The sequence below is a fragment of the Giraffa tippelskirchi genome, chromosome 8 (assembly GCF_054371585.1).
Source record: "Giraffa tippelskirchi isolate mGirTip1 chromosome 8, T2T-mGirTip1v1.2.pri, whole genome shotgun sequence".
Lineage (NCBI taxonomy): Eukaryota > Metazoa > Chordata > Mammalia > Artiodactyla > Giraffidae > Giraffa > Giraffa tippelskirchi.
The window spans coordinates 78,908,826-78,927,403 of record NC_137282.1 but is presented as its reverse complement, the minus strand read 5'-3'; the positions used below and the strand labels follow the sequence as shown (position 1 = coordinate 78,927,403).

Sequence of the window (18,578 nt, the reverse complement as noted above, 5' to 3'; positions counted from 1 at the left end):
AGTGGTTATTTTCTACCCCAGTTTTTAAAAAGTAAGTGGCCTAAATCATTTCCAAGCTAAAATAAGTTACTGAACAAAAAAACTATTCAAACTATCAAGAGCCAGAGAGTGAAATAAGGAGAGAGAGGAATGCTTCATTTGAGGCACAGACAGTAGGTCCTTGTTAGTCCAGGACTAAATGGCTGTAAAAGGAGGTCTGGGAAGATTTGAACTCTGTGATGAACTGACATGAGGTCAGGGGGTATCTTGTGTAGCAAGATCTTTGACAAAGAGGGCCGTAAGTCTTGAATAAACTGCTATATAGTAAATAATTCTGCATAATATTTTAACATTTCATGCTTCTCAAACTCCTTGTCTATACCATAACGGCTTTGAGCCATACCACAAAACTTCAAGGTCAGTGATTAACTGTGTAGATCCCAAGTACTATTTTCTTCTTGACTGGATTTTTGAGTCAATGTTTTATTAAAATTCAGAGCTGATCAAGTGGAACAAGAGTTATAAGTAATCGTCCATGGATCTCTCCACCCCAGTGTAAGTTTCCCTAAATGGAAATTTAAACAATGAGAGATCTCAACTAAGCAAAACTACTAATCAAAAAGGGGAAAACAATGTTTATAAATTAATTATAACAAGGAATAATCAGGCCGCAAAGCACTCGTACAGGTAAAAGAGGCCATGTACACCTTAATATTTTTCATTTTTCCATTTGGATCAAGTAAATGAAAACAGACAGGACCTTACCACCCAGTCCCAGAGGTCCTTAGAAGATTTAACACTCAAAGGCTAATTCACATTCCAAAGCATTCACACAGAAAAGGTGTCCTAGTTGTTAACAAAACCTATTCAACAGATAACTTAGCCATTCACCTTTGGGTTTGTGAAACTGTGATGACACAGAGGGCACATTTCTTGTTTTTATTTCAACATTTAAAATATTCACAGATGCAGTATTATATTCATTGACATCTCCATGGAAGATGTACCAAACAAAGCAGACAGGTATTCCACAAGTACAGAATTACATATTTGTTAACCATGTGAATGTTTACCACTCGAGTTTATCTAGAAAAACACCACTTTAAAAAAGAAAAAAGTGTTTTGAGTGTTTCACTGAATTTCCATAAAAAGTGAGTTGCAAATAATTTCAGGAGACATCCTAAGTATCAGCACTTTTAAATTTCAGAATTTTATAGTACTCTTCTAATACACCCCCATCAGGAACGCACAATAATGAATACTCAGTCCACTTTTCCTCTCAATAGCCAAGCCAGGATGTACACTTTTTTCCTGTCTTTCTTCCTAAACACATTATGTAGAATAGGCTGATCATCACAGCATCTTGACTGGCTAATGAGGTAGGAGCATTCTTCTTTCAAAAGAAGTTTTTAGGCATTTATGAAGCAAAACAAGAACAAAATTATAGGTTTTTTTCTAGTGGTTGTTCTTTAAATAAAATGCCAAGAGCCCTGGAAATTGGTCAGATGCTACTTGTAGTTTAAAAAGACACAGAAGAAAAACTCATTAGCAAGGCCCTGCTACTGCACACATTCAAGGGCTGGCATGAATTCAATTAATTTTGGCATTACCAGGTAAGAAACCATTGCCTCAAAATGCCACTTTCTTCCTGGAAGAAATTTTACCAAGAAGGTAAAGCTGAAACAGAAAACAGTACCCTATCTTTCCTTTCCAGCACAAGTTATTTTCTCTTCTTTTAACCCAGTTCTCATTCCTTTCTAAACACACAAGAGATTGATAATTTCTGTATATTATATATTCAGAAATATATTGAAATGAATTTACCAAGAACCTTACCAAAAATCTGCCAGAGAAACACTACTTAGGTGAAAGTGTTAATGACAATGCTAAACAGCTAGAAAATGCCTAGGTAACAGATTTCAGCACCATCTCTGTACTAGCAGATTGTTTCAAAATGCATGTACCTCCTAATTTCACATAAACCTAGGAAAGTTACCCATTATTCCCTTTTCCCATTTATATTCCCATTTATACCAAAATCAGAGTTATGTGTTCTAACTACCCTTTCTGTATATATAATAAGGAATCTTTACAAATCTACCCAATTCAGTTACTATGTTCACAAATGAGGGGGAAGTTTTCAAACAAGTATGATTTGTCTAAAATACATATTCTGAACACTTTGGTACCTATTATGTGATATAAGCTAAAATATCAGAAAGGAGGATTTACTTCCTCAATTAATGCACATATTAGGGTTACTGCTAAAAAACATTTCTAAAAAACATTTCTAAAAAAATCTTAAAAATGTCAAAGAAATATAGCTGCCAGAAAAAAAATTAGTAGTAACTCCATGTGGCCTGGCAGATGGTTTTGAAATAAGTCCTTGACAATTCTACTATAAAATGTTTTAGACGTAGTAATCAAACTTGGTATTACAGTGCAACTCTCTGATATGGCAGTAACCATTTGTGATTTGCTACCAAATGTCAGAAACAATTTTTCACGTCTTTAAACCTTTCTTTTTACTGTTCTATCTAGAACTATGTCCTGTCAATGTGATTAAAATATCAGTATGTCATCATCTAGAGTGAAGAGAATTCCTTCCTCTTCACTGCCGCCTTAATCTGTTACAGTTCCTTTACATTCTAAGGCACACCATGCCCTACTTATTGCTACAAAACCCCTGAAATCTGTGCCTCAGCCTATTTCTGCTTCATCATTATGGCTCAATGAAAATCAATTCAGAATGCCTGCTAAAACTTAGTAACATTAAGTCTAGAATGCCATTGTCCAGTAGATGAACTGCAAAATAACCAAGTCTACTGAAGCAAAGGACAAAAGTCACAAATATGTGCTCAATATGCTCTTTCCCCTAAAAACTGACATTTACTATGACAGTTAAGCTCAGTGATATCTCTGGCTATCCATAATCCATACTCAATGTTATAAAATAAGATGTTAGGCCAGTAAGCTTTCATAATTTTTATTAAATCCTAGTCTAATGTAACAATATCTGATTTTATAGACATCATCCCATGGTGAGTATGTATAATAAGTGAAAGCAAATCAGACACCTAAGTTATTATTTTCTGCAGACTAAGCAATAAGATAACAACTACACAGAATACTACAGTTAATGACATACATTTACTTGCTCGGAGTTTTCAAACAAGCCATGTTGTTTATCAAACTGTATCTTCTAATACTTAATACAGTAGAATTAGTGATTGTAGTTCTCATATATTTTACTTACAAGTACCTTATTGAGATAACTAACATTTTGACAGTTTCAGACTTTCCAAATTAGCACAACATATTCAAGAGAAAGAGCAAAGGCAAAATGAAAATAGAACATGATGAGATAGTTATTAGAAGGAAACAGAAGTGAAGAAAAAGGGGGAACGTGAAATACCACTGAGGTCGAGGGGAGAAAAAAAAATCAAACAAGTCCAGACATCTGATTAGAACAGATCAACTATGAATTTCACAAATCAAAAGTTTATAAATTCAATGCAAAGCAAAACCCTTCTGAATGGAAAGGCTGAGCTGAAACTAAAAGGTAGATAAACTGTTATTTTTGGCCTTAAACAGTACCAACTCTTCTGATCAAAGAAGGCCACAACAGTTAAGATTGTATTACTTGATTTTATTTTACACTAGGTGGTGGACACAAAAGCAATCCTCCTTAATAAAATTGACAATTAGCTTCACTCAGAACATTTTTAGTAATGCACATTTAAAAAAAAGTATTCATCTTACAAATTGTTCTGCAATCCAAATATACAACAGCTTGGAAAACAATGTTTAGAAAACAAAAGCCAATGTAAAAAGACAGATTAAAACAACTAGAACAGTACAGGTTTTATATGGCTCTGATTTTACAGTTTTCTTACTGCATCGTCAATGTCAGAAATCTGTTCCTTCAGCTGGCTCCATTGTTCAGGATTTAAAGATATACCTAAAAAAATGTTTAAAAATCAAAAGTTGAAAAATCTACTTAAGCTCTCTTCAAGATTTTCTACTTCCAACTAAAATACTATTTTATCAAAATTGCCATTTCGAATGGCACACTAAGAATCAAATCTCTTACATGTGTCATATTCATCACAATCACCTTTGTAGATCATCCTTCTATCCAGTTTTACTTTCAACACCACACCCTGCATAATGCCTATTATACCCAGTGAGAATAAATAATGATTTGAAGATTTAGCTCACAAATGCTTACAAACTAGCAGGCTAAGTGGCCAGGCTTAGATTTGGTTTGTGACATCCCATTTCTACAACTAGCTGTTTCCAACATTTGCTCAAAATTTCCAAAGGAATTCAGCATGAATGACTTTGTGCTTTCTTCCAGAAGCACTCATTTCACTCTGGAAAAATCCCTGAGACAAGGCCCAAACAGGACTTCTTAGATCATGCATACTGGTTAAGAGTGCACTCTGGAGTCATGCTGCCAAGTTTCAAATACCAGCCTCACTGTCGCTAACTCCATTAAACCTCAGTTTCCTCACCTGTAAAAAGGTGCTTATAATGCAATAGGCTGTTGCGAAAAATCAGCCAACGTGAATAAAATCTCAGCATATCACCTGACAAACATTTAAAAATTAGGTAATGACATGCTGCTCCTGTTTAAGATGAAAAAGTATGAACAGAAAGTACTTTGTACTTTACACTTCTAGTGTTCTATTCCTTGACACATATAAAGAGAGAAACTAGAAGTGGAAGAATTAATAAATTTCTCAGAAAACTGCTAGGAGGCCGAGGAATTGAGAAGAGGGAGGAGAATGTATTGGGACGAAGGATTAATCAATCACTTTAGTAAATGTTTACAGTAACAAGAAATTTGCCATTGGCTACATTGAGACAACTTAAATGATCAATCCAAAAGTGGCCTGAAGAAGAAAAGGGTGTGAAAACATATAAAGGTTTTAACTTTAATAAAGTCAAAATTAAATGAGGCAAACATGGTGCTTTTCAAAATGGCATGCAGGCAAAATAGAAAAAAATAAGGAGGCATTTTTCATTAGCTAAGGATCAACCTAAAGCAGCTAACTAGCCAAATATAAGGATTTCTATTGGTACACAAATGTTCTCTTGCTATTTCATGAAAGAAAGTATGCTTTTGTGATGATGTCATGCTTAGGACTGGATGAAGCACAAATGGAGGACAAAGTGGTTAAAGGATATCACCCTAAAGAATATCCTTTGGAGATGAATCAAAAGTCAACACTGTAAATCAGGATTTTCCATTCCTGATGTTATACTTTCCCAGTGCCCCCACTCTAGTTCGGAATTGAGGTAATCTTCTTAAAGTTACATTCAAATTAACAATAAAGTGGCAGCCAACTGAAGTGATATTAGGGGTATTACTGGGGGAGGAGGAGGTATTTCAACAGCTATATTTAAGACATCTCATAAAGTAAGTTAAATGTCACGTCCAAAAAGGCCATAGAAGACAAAGAGAATCAACTTGAGAATCTTTCAGGACCTATTCACTGCCAACATTATTTCAGTTTCAAATCAAGTCCAAACAATTTCAAGCTTACATAATCCCAATATTAGGACCAAATTTAGGAAATTAAACCTTACCTTTTCTTCCTGGTTTCATTTCACCTTCTGGATCCATCCAATATTCTCTAATATCAATTAAGACTTTCCCTTTAAAGTCCCGAACACTAACATACCTCATTTTCCCAATCTACAAAAGAAAAATAACATAAAATAGCTGTTCAACAATGATATCCATATTTATATTCTCACTTGCTGCACACTGACTCTACTTCTAATCATAAAAATAATTACAGTTCTCGACATCAACACTACATCAAAGGAGCTATCACTGTTAAAAAAGAAATATTTCTAAGAAGATGAAACAAAGTACATCTCACATTTCCAATCACTTTTACATTAAATGTGGGACACATCATTAATGAAGTATTACTTGGCTTTAAAAGAGAAGGAAATAATGTCACATGGTACAACATGCATGAACCTTGAGTTCTTACACTAAGTGAAATAAGCCATCACAAGAAGCTTCATACTGGATGATTCCACTTAATATGAGCTACCTGGAGTAGTCAGGTCGTATAGAAAGTAAAACGGTGGTTACCAGGGGCTACGGGTAGGGAGAAAGGGGGAGTTGTTATGTAATAGTTTTACAAGATGAAAAAGCTCTGGAAATCTGTTTCAAAACAAATGTGAAAATATTTAACATTACTGTATGCTTAAAAATGGGGAAGATGGTTAAGTTTTATGTTATTTTTTTTTCCAATAAAAATCATGAGAAAGCAAAATCTAGGACAAACTACAACCATAGGAATCCACAGACTCGGTCAGCTACACTGGTTTAGCAACCATTCTGAATATAAGAATCCAGAGTTCCAGTCAATGGGAACAAAAGAGAGCTTTTTCTTTTAGACATTCATTTCAAAAGACATCTTTATTTAATACACTCCACTTACAGTCTCAAACTTAGAACTTTTCATAGAAAACTATTTTTCAAAAATCTTCTATTGCTGCTTAACTACAGATGGCACAGGGAAGGAAAAGGTTTTCCTCATCAGTGTCTACAAGCACTTTCCAACGTATCGTATGCTGCTCTAATGTGCTGTCTAGCACTTCAGCTAAGAAATTACACTTTCTAATCAAAACCTCTACTATCTCTACCTACCTCTTAACTCATCTTAAACCTACTCTTCAATCTTACTAACTTAAATAAAATACTAGCTATGATTTTGTGCCTAAGACACACAAAAAAGTTCCTTTCCTTACAAACCTGGGTCCCTTCATTATTAATCCCTTTTATTGGGATTGTGCTAACACAAGTACACACTTATGGCTTTCATCTTGCCTATGATCCTCTCAAGCTGCTTTTTCTTATCTCAGATCTATTCATTTTGCTTTAGTTTTTCATTCTCAAGTAAGTTTCTTGTCCTGTTGGTGTGACCCTTACTTTCAGGGTATGTCTCATGCTTTGTGGAGAAAATACAGTCCATGAAGTATGGTTAAAGGCCTTAAATCTCTTACCCACATCATCATGAATTCATAAGTTCTATACCTAGCCTTCCTCAGTGATCAATGCAAACAAATATAGGGAAACAACAGAATGGCAAAGACTAGAGATCTCTTCAAGAAAATCAGAGATACCAAGGGAACATTTCATGCAAAGATGGGCTCGACAAAGGACAGAAATGGTATGGACCTAACAGAAGCTGCTGCTGCTGCTGCTGCTAAGTCGCTTCAGTCGTGTCCGACTCTGTGCGACCCCACAGACGGCAGCCCACCAGGCTCTGCCATCCCTGGGATTCTCCAGGCAAGAACACTGGAGTGGGTTGCCATTTCCTTCTCCAGTGCATGAAAGGGAAAAGTGAAAGTGAAGTCGCTCAGTCGTGTCCGACTCTTAGCGACCCCATGGAATGTAGCCTACCAGGCTCCTCCATCCATGGGATTTTCCAGGCAAGAGTACTCTAACAGAAGCAGAAGATATTAAAAAGAGGTGGCAAGAATACACAAAAGAACTATACAAAAAAGATGTTCATGACCCAGATAATCATGAAGGTGTGATCACTCACCTAGAGCCAGACATCCTGGAATGTGAAGTGGGCCTTAGGAAGCATCACTACGAACAAAGCTAGTGGAGGTGATGGAATTCCAGTTGAGCTATTTCAAATCCTCAATGATGATGCTGTGAAAGTGCTGCACTCAATATGCCAGCAAATTTGGAAAGCTCAGCACTGGCCACGGGACTGGAAAAGGTCAGTTTTCATCCCAATCCCAAAGCAAGGCAATGCCAAAGAATGCTCAAACTACCACACAATTGCACTCATCTCACACGCTAGTAAAGTAATGCTCAAAATTCTCCAAGCCAGGCTTCTGCAATTCATGAACCGTGAACTTCCAGATGTTCAAGCTGGTTTTAGAAAAGGCAGAGAAACCAGAGATCAAATTGCCAACATCCGCTGGATCACAGGAAAAGCATGAGAGTTCCAGAAAAACATCTATTTCTGCTTTATTGACTATGCCAAAGCCTTTGACTGTGTGGATCACAATAAACTGTGGAAAATCCTGAAAGAGATGGGAATACCAGACCACCTGACCTGCCTCTTTAGAAACCTGTATGCAGGTCAGGAATCAACAGTTAGAACTGGACATGGAACAACAGACTGGTTCCAAATAGGAAAAGGAGTACGTCAAGGCTGTATATTGTCACTCTGCTTATTTAACTTATATGCAGAGTACATCATGAGAAATGCTGGGCTGGAGGAAGCACAAGCTGGAATCAAGATTGCCAGGAGAAATATCAATAACCTCAGATATGCAGATGACACCACCCTTATGGCAGAAAGTGAAGAAGAACTAAAGAGCCTCTTGATGAAAGTGAAAGAGGAGAGTGAAAAAGTTGGCTTAAAGCTCAACGTTCAGAAAACTAAGATCATGGCATCTGGTCCCATCACCTTATGGGAAATAGATGGGAAAACAGTGCAAATAGTGTGAGACTTTATTTTTCTGGGCTCCAAAATCATTGCAGATGGTGATTGCAACCATGAAATTAAAAGACGCTTACTCCTTGGAAGGAAAGTTATGACCAACCTAGACAGCATATTTAAAAGCAGAGACATTACTTTGCCAACAAAGGTCTGTCTAGTCAAGGCTATGGTTTTTCTAGTGGTCATGTATGGATGGGAGAGTTGGACGGTGAAAAAAGCTGAGCGCAGAAGAATTAATGCTTTTGAACTGTGGTGTTGGAGAAGACTCTTGAGAGTCCCTTGGACTGCAAGGAGATCCGACCAGTCCATCCTAAAGGAGATCAGTCCTGGCTGTTCATTGGAAGGACTGATGTTGAAGCTGAAACTCCAATACTTTGGCCACCTCATGCGAAGAGTTGACTCATTGGAAAAAACCCTAATGCTGGGAAGGATTGGGGGCAGGAGGAGAAGGGGACGACAGAGGATGAGATGGCTGGATGGCATCACCGACTCAGTGGACATGAGTTTGGGTAAACTCCAGGAGTTGGTGATGGACAGGGAGGCCTGGCATGCTGTGGTTCATGGGGTCGCAAAGAGTCGGACACGACTGAGCAACTAAACTGAACTGAAGTGATACCTTTTGTATCCCATTTCTTGCATATACAGTTGACCCTTGGAACAACTCAGGGGGTTAATCCAAGCATAAATTATAGCCAGGCCCTCCACATCTGAGGATTAAACCAACCACAAATCATGAAGTATTTAGTATTGAAAACCATCCATGTATAACTAGACCCAGACAGTTCAAATCTGCACTGTATTTGTACATTCTTTCCCTTTCCATTGGTTTCATTATCTACCATTTCCAAACACATTCCGTCTTCTATTTCTAAAGTTACCAGTGATCTTACTGTCAGTATTAATGGCTTATTTTTTACAGTCCTCTTTGTATCGACTCCGGGAGTTGGTGATGGACAGAGAGGCCTGGCGTGCTGCAATTCATGGGGTCGCAAAGAGTCGGACACAACTGAGCGACTGAACTGAACTTGTATTCCTAGTGCCTGGGTTCCCAGCAAACTGTTTTAATGGATGAATTAAATAAGACCAACATAATTATCACAGTGAAACTCCCAATAGTGATTTAAAATATTGCCTTAAACGAATTAATATGTAAAGTTATCTTAGGCACCTACAGCACTGAAGTGAACATCACTTCATTCTGGTTTTGTGGTAAGCCCATGTGACAGACGAATAGATAAAATTAAAATACACTAAAAACCTCCAAAATTAATACTGATTAGGGAAGTTAACTCTGCATTCAGTGTGGGCTTGAGCAGTGGAAGAGACTACAAGTGGTGGAATCTGACCTTGAAAAACTACAAGCCATTAATTAAGGAAAAAGCGATGAGGAAATAGACAAAGGAAAGGAGAAAGACACAACACTGATGAGATTCAAGGATAGGCTGAATAGATGGAGCTAATACTGAAAAGGACTTGAAAGCCAGTAAGAGAATTCTGAAGCCTTTATATAGGTCTTTGGAATAAGAACCAAAAAAAGAAAGAAAAACAAAGGAGAATAAAACCACCTTTTCTGCAAATCTTCCTTATATTCCTGAGAAATCTGATGTAGAAAAAGGTTACAACTTTAAAATCTCACTAGGAAAAAAAGTTAAAGACCAAGACCAAAAGCAATCTATTTTTAAAAAGAGACAATATAAGTATATGAATGGCATTTTACCAGTCTTAATAATAACCATACTCAGTTATTTTATGTAAACAGCGTGGTACAATACAGTTAACACCACACACTGTTGGCTAGCTATGTTAACTTCTACCTCGATCCCTAGAAACTTCTCACAAGCTTCCTCATCCACAATTTCAATGATGTGCATAATCATTTTTGTTTGCCAAAGACAAACTTAAAGAGGCATTTTCTTCCTCCCAAACATGGCTGACCATCACATATTTAAAACTTTGTGATTTTACAATTTGAAGTCCCAAAACATTTTTCAAATAACTTGTGATTATAATAAATAAATTATTTAAAGTAGGGAAAAAGTATAGATCAATAAACTGATACTAAAATTTGGCAAAAATGCTTCAGAGAACATCGGCACCAAAGAACTGTGAGGGTGAAAAGGAAGAGAAAGCCTGATGATACAGAATGATGCTGCTTCACCAAAATCTGAAACTTACTGTAACCAAAACTTACTGTGCATTTTGTATACTCTCCCTTAATATATCCAGCATCCACTTTAACACAAATCTCCAAATAAAGATGGACCCTATAGAAAACTGCACTGTGTTTATTCCATAACTTTTCATTCTCCCAGTCCAAAGCAGCAAATCCACAGTACACACATTCATTCCAGGGCTTAAGTGACAGACATTAGAGGGAAAAGAGAGAAGAACGCCTTGCCCCTGACATCAGGAATAAACCAAGGTGCCTGCTCTCACCACTTCTTTTCAATACTGTACTGGAAATAATAGCAATAAAGCAAGAAAAAGAAAAGGATGATGTAAAAGCAGACAAAATCATCAACAGAGAAAATTCTAACACATCGTTAAAGAATATATATTTAACATTTATAAAATATAGAATATGTTATAATTTACATAGATTATGTAATATTATATATATTTTTAGCAACAAATGACCATAAAATTATGTTAGGAAACAATACATTTGAGATAGAATCAAAACACACAAAATGCTTTGGAATAAATTTGACAGAAGATATACCAGAAAAATTACAGAACAGAAATTCAAAAAGATCTAAATTAATGGAGAAAGATACCAATATGATCAAGTTGCAGATTTTTTCCAAACTGTTCTTCAGCTTTCCCAATCCCAATCAAAATCCCAGTAGACTTTTTGATAAAAACTGACAAACTGATTATAAAATATGTATGTAAATACAAAATACACAGAATAGCAAAAATAATTCTGAAGGTGAAAAACAAGAACAATGTGAAAGGACTTACACTACCTGACTGCAAACCTCACCATAAAAGTACAGTAATTAAGACAGTGTGGTACTGAAGTAAAGACAGACATATAGATCAATGGAATACAACAGAGTTTAGAAATAGGTATTTTATATATTTACTGATTTTCTTTATAAATATCCAAAATGAGTCAACAGGAAAAGAATAGTCTTTTCAACAAACGGTATTAGAACAACTAGATCATCTGTATAGGGGTGAAAAATGAGTCTCAACAACTACCTCATACTGCTGCTGCTGCTGCTGATGCTAAGTCACTTCAGTCATGTCTGACTCTGTGCGACCCCAAAAACAGCAGCCCACCAGCCTCCACCGTCCCTGGGATTCTCAAGGCCAAGAACACTGGAGTGCGTTGCCACTGCCTTCTCCACTACCTCACACTACACACAGTGAAAACTAATTCTACTAGTTAGTTTTCTAATTAGTAGACCTATTCTATTAGTGACCTATTTGTAATTAGTGATCTATTCTCAAAAGATGAGTATTTAGTTTTTGGTTGTTTTTTTTTAATCTTGTCTTATGGCTACTCTAAACAAGTTTAGTTTAGATTTTAGATTTGTCTTTGGTTAAGTGTACCTGATAACCCAGATCCTTAAAGATTCTAGCAATCTCTAAGAAAGTTCCACTCTGGAAGCTATCTTCTAGGCATTTTCTTGGTAAATGAAAAATATAGAAAACATACAGTACTATTTTTAAAATTAAATAAAACTTATTACAAATTTACAAAATACAATGAGAGTAACTGATTTTCCTTTTAAAAACCCATCCTGCACCTTTCTAATAAATTATCAAACCATTATTAATAATAAGGTCCTCACTTTATATAACCAATGTACTCACTCTAATGCGCTTTGGAGTCAAATTAAAAGTCGGTATTACCACCAAAATATTTTTCTACAGCCAAAATACCATTTCAAGGAAAAAGCTCTAATGGCAATGAAATTAAATGTTGTATTAACTCTTCAATCAATCAATCCTAAAGGAAATCAACCCTGAATATTCACTGGAAAGACTGATGCTGAAGCTCCAACTGACACTTGATGTGAAGAGCCAACTCACTGGAAAAGCCCCTGATGCTGGGAAGGACCGAGGGCAGGAGGCGAGGGGACGGCAGGGGATGAGATGGTTGGATGGCATAATCAGCTCAATGGACATGAGTCTGAACAACCTCAAGGAGACGACAGGACAGGGGAAACCTGGTGTGCTGCATTCCATGGGGTCGCAAAGAATCGCTAGCAATTGAACAATAACAATTCTCTTAGAATGCCTACACAGACTACTTTCACAGACGAGATCTTGAAAAATCACTCTGAAAATAAGGCCTATGTCCCTCACAGAGGCACTTTCAAAAGAATGAGGAGTCTATAAATAGCCTTTCAGGCTTGGGATCCTTTCAAATGAAGGTTTAAGAACTGAACTCACTTTTTTTTGGTGAGATAACCTCCCCATAATAAAAGAACTAGTTTCCCCAACCTGCTCTAATAGAATAAAATCTCTAAACGTGCATCCTGGTTTATCTGTACAAAGGTAAGGTAGACAAGATAAAATCCACTAAGAGGCTACAGAGGCTCTATTATTATCCAAGTACAAGTAGACATATATCGAACAGAACTGATAAGAGAAAAGCCCAAGATAGCAGCCAAGTAAATACTTGAAAGAAGTCGGTATCTTTAGTATAAACATTAAGTTGAAATATTCCAAAGTAACCCTTCATTCTACACAGGAGGAAAGGCTATGAAAGGAAGGGATACTCTCTTACAGATTTTACATTTCATTCTGCTCCTTAAAATAGCTTTCCAGTGCACTTAGGAGAAAGTTCAACTCCTAAAAATGGCCTCCCAATAGGAAAGCCCTGCAAGAGCTGATCCTTCACCTTCCTTACCAACTAGACCTCCTACCTACACTCTCAGCCAACCTTCCTGCACAATCCAAGCTTCTTCCCACTTCAAGGCATCTGCACAATGCCCTCTACTTTGAAAATGCTTTCCTCTTCCCTAAACTTGGCATAGCTGGCTACTCCTTTATGTTGTAAGCTTCAAATGTCACTTCCTCAGGAAAGATTCTCAGAGCATTTTCTCGCTCATAATCATCTGCACTTTAACTTCTCAGCCCTTATCATAGTTTTAATCATATTATCTACTCAAATAAATGAGGGCCCTTTCATAATTCTTCCTTACAAACAGCAATTTATGTTCTCTGTCAAATTAGTCTACTCCTAGTACCTCTAAAATATACAAAAGTCAGAAGGCTAAAACCCATAAGTAAATAATCTGCACTCTGTCATTTTTTTACATAATTTTTAATTTTAAAATGTATGTATTTAAAATGTACAACTTGATTCAATATTCACACACTCAAAGAGTGAAAAAACTACTAGTATATTCAAGCTAACACATTACCATTTTTTGCATGACTGGTGCATCTGAAAATCCAATTAGTACAGTTCAAATGTTCAATACAGTGTTAAGTACAGTTATTATGTGTCTTATTTCTTAATCCAGACATATAACAAGGCAAAACTGAATAAAAACATCCAATTTCTAGTTTCCCATTCTCACCTTAGTCCTGGTACTCTGTCTTTCAAGGACATCACTAACTTTTCAAAAGAGTGCACACACACACAAGCCTTGCTTTCTAATAAAAAAATGTTTGCAGTCTCATCTTGCCTAACCTTCTGGCTTCGACTAGTACTAATGTCTCCTTTTTATTTTTTATGTTCCCACAAAGCACTTACTTTTTTCTTGCTCCCATTACCACACTCTTCTTACTTACCTTCACCTTCTCTCACCTATATCCTCTTTTTTCCTTCCATCCTAAGTTATCACAAGACATGTACTCAATCACCTCCTCTTCCCCCTCTGGGTTATGCTTACTTCAGTGGAAGGCTTCAGTCAATCGTACTAATGTTCCCACATGAACATTTCCCAACTAAACCCTCCAGGTGCTAAAGGAAAGACACTTTACCACACTTATAATCAGGTCCCAAACGCCAAACTTAACCACCTTTGCCATTTATCAGTGAAACCATCTCTACTGTCTCAAATCTGAAACCAGTCTTCATGGATTGCTTCATTCCTCCAGTCCACTCTTCCTCACTAGCTCTCTTAATCATCACTACTCCATCTTCTGGGAAAACCATCTAAGCCCTTATCACCTCACATCAATTTATCCCCACTGCCTCTCCCATAAATCCTTCTTGTACCATGATGCCAATAACAAGTCTCCCTAAAACAAGATAAGAAACCCAAGGGAAAAAGCTGTATCAGTAATTTCATCAAAGCCCTCTAATGCACTTCCCTCACTACTCAACCTTATTTGTACCCCCTGACTCTACCCCACCCTGCCCAATATATAAACAGAAGGCTCATTTTCTCATTTACCTTTTCTATCAAGCCAAAATTAAGCAGGTCATATTGCAGTCTCCCCTCTAGTAATATCCTATCCACACTTCACAGCCCAATGCTAGACCTACCTCCTCCAATCTGCTCTATAACTGTGCAGTTCTCAATCTTTCTTTTTTTGATTCCTCTAACTTTTAAACTCCCTTTATTTAAAACAAAATACAGCAAAACCACAGAACTCTAGATCTTAACAAAAATCTAGCATCATATAAATTGCTTTCATTTCTACCAACTTCTTATATTTCAAGGAATATCCTTAGTCAAGAGGATAATATACAGAAGAGATTAGTAGGCATTATCAGATGAGGTACTTTTCATAGTCTTCAGATCAAGCCAGGTTAACACTTCTTCTGGATTAAGGAAATACCAGTTTTACCTGAAACATGTTATCATCTCTGCTGCTGCTGCTCTGCTTGGAGGATGACAGTGCTCTGGAAGTTTCACCAGTTTTTTGCTTCTTTACAGGTTTTTCTGGAGCAACTTGCTTTTTCCTCTTTAGCTTGAAAGAAAAACAAGAATATGGTTAAAATTTGCGTAAGAACAAAACGCATCTCAGTTTCAAAAGACTGCATTACTTTTTAAGACTTAGAGGATCAAAAGATTACATTTATTAATAAAAAATCATAAATATATACACAGGCAAGTTTTAAGTTTTCCCTGACAACAAAACTATGAAACTAACATACCACTGTTATCTAGTACAATGTTTTCAAACTTTTGGGTTTCTTGGGAAACCAAGATACTTCAGGCATTAGAATGGTATTCACCAGACCAACAGTTATTTTATAGACTGGGATCCCACATAAAATTTCTCTGTGAGAAAAAAAGACTGAGGGGGGCTACTGTTGCTTTTAAATACACTTAAAACTTTTGGAAACCACAAGTCTGCTAGTCATTTTTTACAAAGAAAAACATACTAATTAGAAAGACAACAACCAATTTATGATGATTTATGCCTGCCTATTCCAAAAGGGACTTGGGACTTCCCTGGTGGTTTAGTGGTTAAGACTCTGTGATCCCACTGCAGGGGGCCAGGGTTCAATCCCTGGCCAGGGAACTAGATCCCATATGCCACAAATAAAATTAAAAAAAAAATCCTGCATGTCGCAGAAAGACAGAAAATCCAGAGTGCCATGACTAAGACCCAACACAGCCAAATATATAAAATATTAAAAAAAAAAAGGGGACTTAAATTGGTTCAGGGAGTTTATGAGTAGGGAAAGCTAAAAAAGCTATTTTGTACTGGGCACCAGAGGTCAACAACTCATCAAAAAACTTCCTCATCACAAAAAAATCACTTTAGACAGCAATGTGTTAGACTAGCATTCAAAATCAAAACAATGTTTTAAAAGCAGCATTACTGTAAAAGCTTACTATATAGACTCATTTTCAAAAAGAGCTAACAGTCCATGAAATTCGGCAGAGTTCCCAATCCAAACAGTAGAGGGCAGTCATGTTCCTTGAAGTGAAGTGAAGTGAAAGTGGCTCAGTCGTGTCCAACTCTTGGGGACCCCATGGACTATATATAGTTCGTGGAATTCTCCAGGCCAGAATACTGGAGTGGGTAGCTTTTCTCTTCTCCAGGGGATCTTCCCAACCCAGGGATCAAACCCAGGTCTCCCACATTGCAGGAGGATTCTTTACCAGCTGAGCCACCCCCGGTTCCCTAAGCCCAACAACACTGGAGTGGGTAGCCTATCCCTTCGCCAGCAGGTGGATCTTCCCGACCCAGAGAGTGCAGGGGTCTCCTGCACTGCAGGCAGATTCTTTACCAACTGAACTATCAGGGAAGCTCCTTAGTTCTTTAGTGGAAGGCATAAACTATTACTGCTTTACCAAATTATATGATACTAGGCAAAATAAAATGTATATATTTATGTACACAAACTTAAAGAGTGGATTCATCTAACGGAAGTACTTACAGGATTAATAGTACTATTTGGGATAAATAGGAAAAATTAGCTCATTAAGCAGAAAGCAATTATCTTTTTATCAGTTCTGTACAGTCCCTGTACTGGTGCATTCGAGGCACGTAAAAGCTCAATAAAGAATCTGTTAAATGAATGTATTCAAACGATATACTGTGTGCAAATTAAAAACTAAAAGACACTTCCTTCTCAAATATAGCTATGCATGCTCTTTGAAGCTTTTTTCAATCTTCCAAGCGAAATTATCTTATGTATTTTTTCAAGATTCTCATAGAAGCTCTCTTTTAACTAACACTATTAACTGAGCTCGGAGACACAACTATGTAAGCTACTAGGAGATAAAGGACAGTTCTGTGTAGAAGAAGCCCTCACAACAGTGTGAGATGCTCAGTTAAGCAGAATGCACAGTTAAGCTTACAGCACAATTATCATCCAATGCAGAAAAAGCCTTTTTTATCAAAATGGGTAATTTCATGCTAGCTTTGCTGAGTGCTGATTTAACTAAAAGGAGAGGATCAGAGTAAATAACATTCTAATTTAAAATGTACCAAGCCAAATTTTATGTAATCTTCAGAGGCTGGATAAACAACAAGGCTAAGAAGACTGTCAAACTGATATCTGTTTTCAAAAAGTTCACATAATATGGCTCAACTACTATACAGAATGGGCTTCCCAGGTAGCTCAGTGGTAGAAAATCTGCCTGCTAATGCAGGATACTCGAGTTTGATTCCAGGGTAGAGAAGATCCCCTGGAGGAGGAAATGGCAACCCACTCCAGTATTTTTGCTTAGAAATCCCACGGACAGAGGAGCCTGGTGGGCTACAGCCCATGGGGTTGCAAAGAGTCAGACAGGACTTAGAGTGCAGCAGCACTATAAAGAATACCTAAAGTTTAAGAAGTCTACTAACAATAGCTAATAGTGGCTTTGGCCTAAACTTAGTGCTATTCCCCCGGGGTCTAAGGTATTGGTTGTAAGGCTCCTAAAAAGCCTCAACAGGAAACTTGCTCAAGTCAGAAAACTTGCTCAAGTCTGACTTCAGGGCGTGGCCTGCATGAGGACCACAAGCATCTAGGCTTTTCAGTCAAGTGCGTCAGGGGCCATCTGCACTTTCAGAAACATCTATCCAGGCTCTCATTTTAAGGTTCTGATATGCTTTGCTGTCCTTCAGAAACAATACTGCTGAATTAAGTATCACAAAAATGACCTGGTGTAGTAATAGTCACCTTTTTGTCAACTTCACTGTCAGAATCGCTACCAGAAGAGCTTGAAGAAACAAGTTCCTTTGACTTAGGCATTCTGAAAGAAAAATACGTTATGTAAATAATTCATAAACTTTTTCATTACCTTCAACTTAACTCTCCCCCAAAGATTCAAGAAGTTCCACAGTTCATTCTACCATTGTGTGGCACTGGAGTTGTTATACTGAGCACAATGCTATAGAAGTTATGCTCTTAATCTAAAGCTCTTCCATGTTGAAAATAACACGCAGAGGGAAGAGTTCTAAATCCAGCAAAGAACTAGATGTCATACACATCTCATACTCCTACATCTCTCTCTCAAAGTCAATGGGTCTTTTTATACTCCATTTTAGCAGGGTTAGATGCTTATGGATAGGAGTTAGATGTTTACAGATAGAGTAAATTGCAAAGAGACAGCTGACAGCAATCACTGTCAAACCAGGAAGAAATATGAACAATTCTCAGTATTGCTTTATATTTCCCACCAATGAGACTTATGTACAATTATTCATTGCAGGAATTAATCCCAATGTACACATAGCATGGTGGACAAC

At 37.0% G+C, this 18,578-nt stretch overlaps 1 protein-coding gene across 1 annotated transcript in view; it reads right to left on the bottom strand.

The window, feature by feature from the left end:
- Positions 1 to 904: 904 nt before the first annotated feature.
- The window catches only part of SUB1 (SUB1 regulator of transcription), a 19,761-nt gene continuing 2,087 nt past the window's right edge, over positions 905 to 18,578 (bottom strand). The window contains exons 2-5 of the mRNA XM_081521427.1: positions 18,010 to 18,082; positions 15,234 to 15,356; positions 5,575 to 5,683; positions 905 to 3,940 (exon numbers count right to left, since the gene is read on the bottom strand). Of these exons, the coding sequence (XP_081377553.1) occupies positions 3,861 to 3,940; positions 5,575 to 5,683; positions 15,234 to 15,356; positions 18,010 to 18,081 (384 nt within the window). The 5' untranslated portion in view covers position 18,082 and the 3' untranslated portion in view covers positions 905 to 3,860. The remainder of the gene's footprint in view (positions 3,941 to 5,574; positions 5,684 to 15,233; positions 15,357 to 18,009; positions 18,083 to 18,578) is intronic.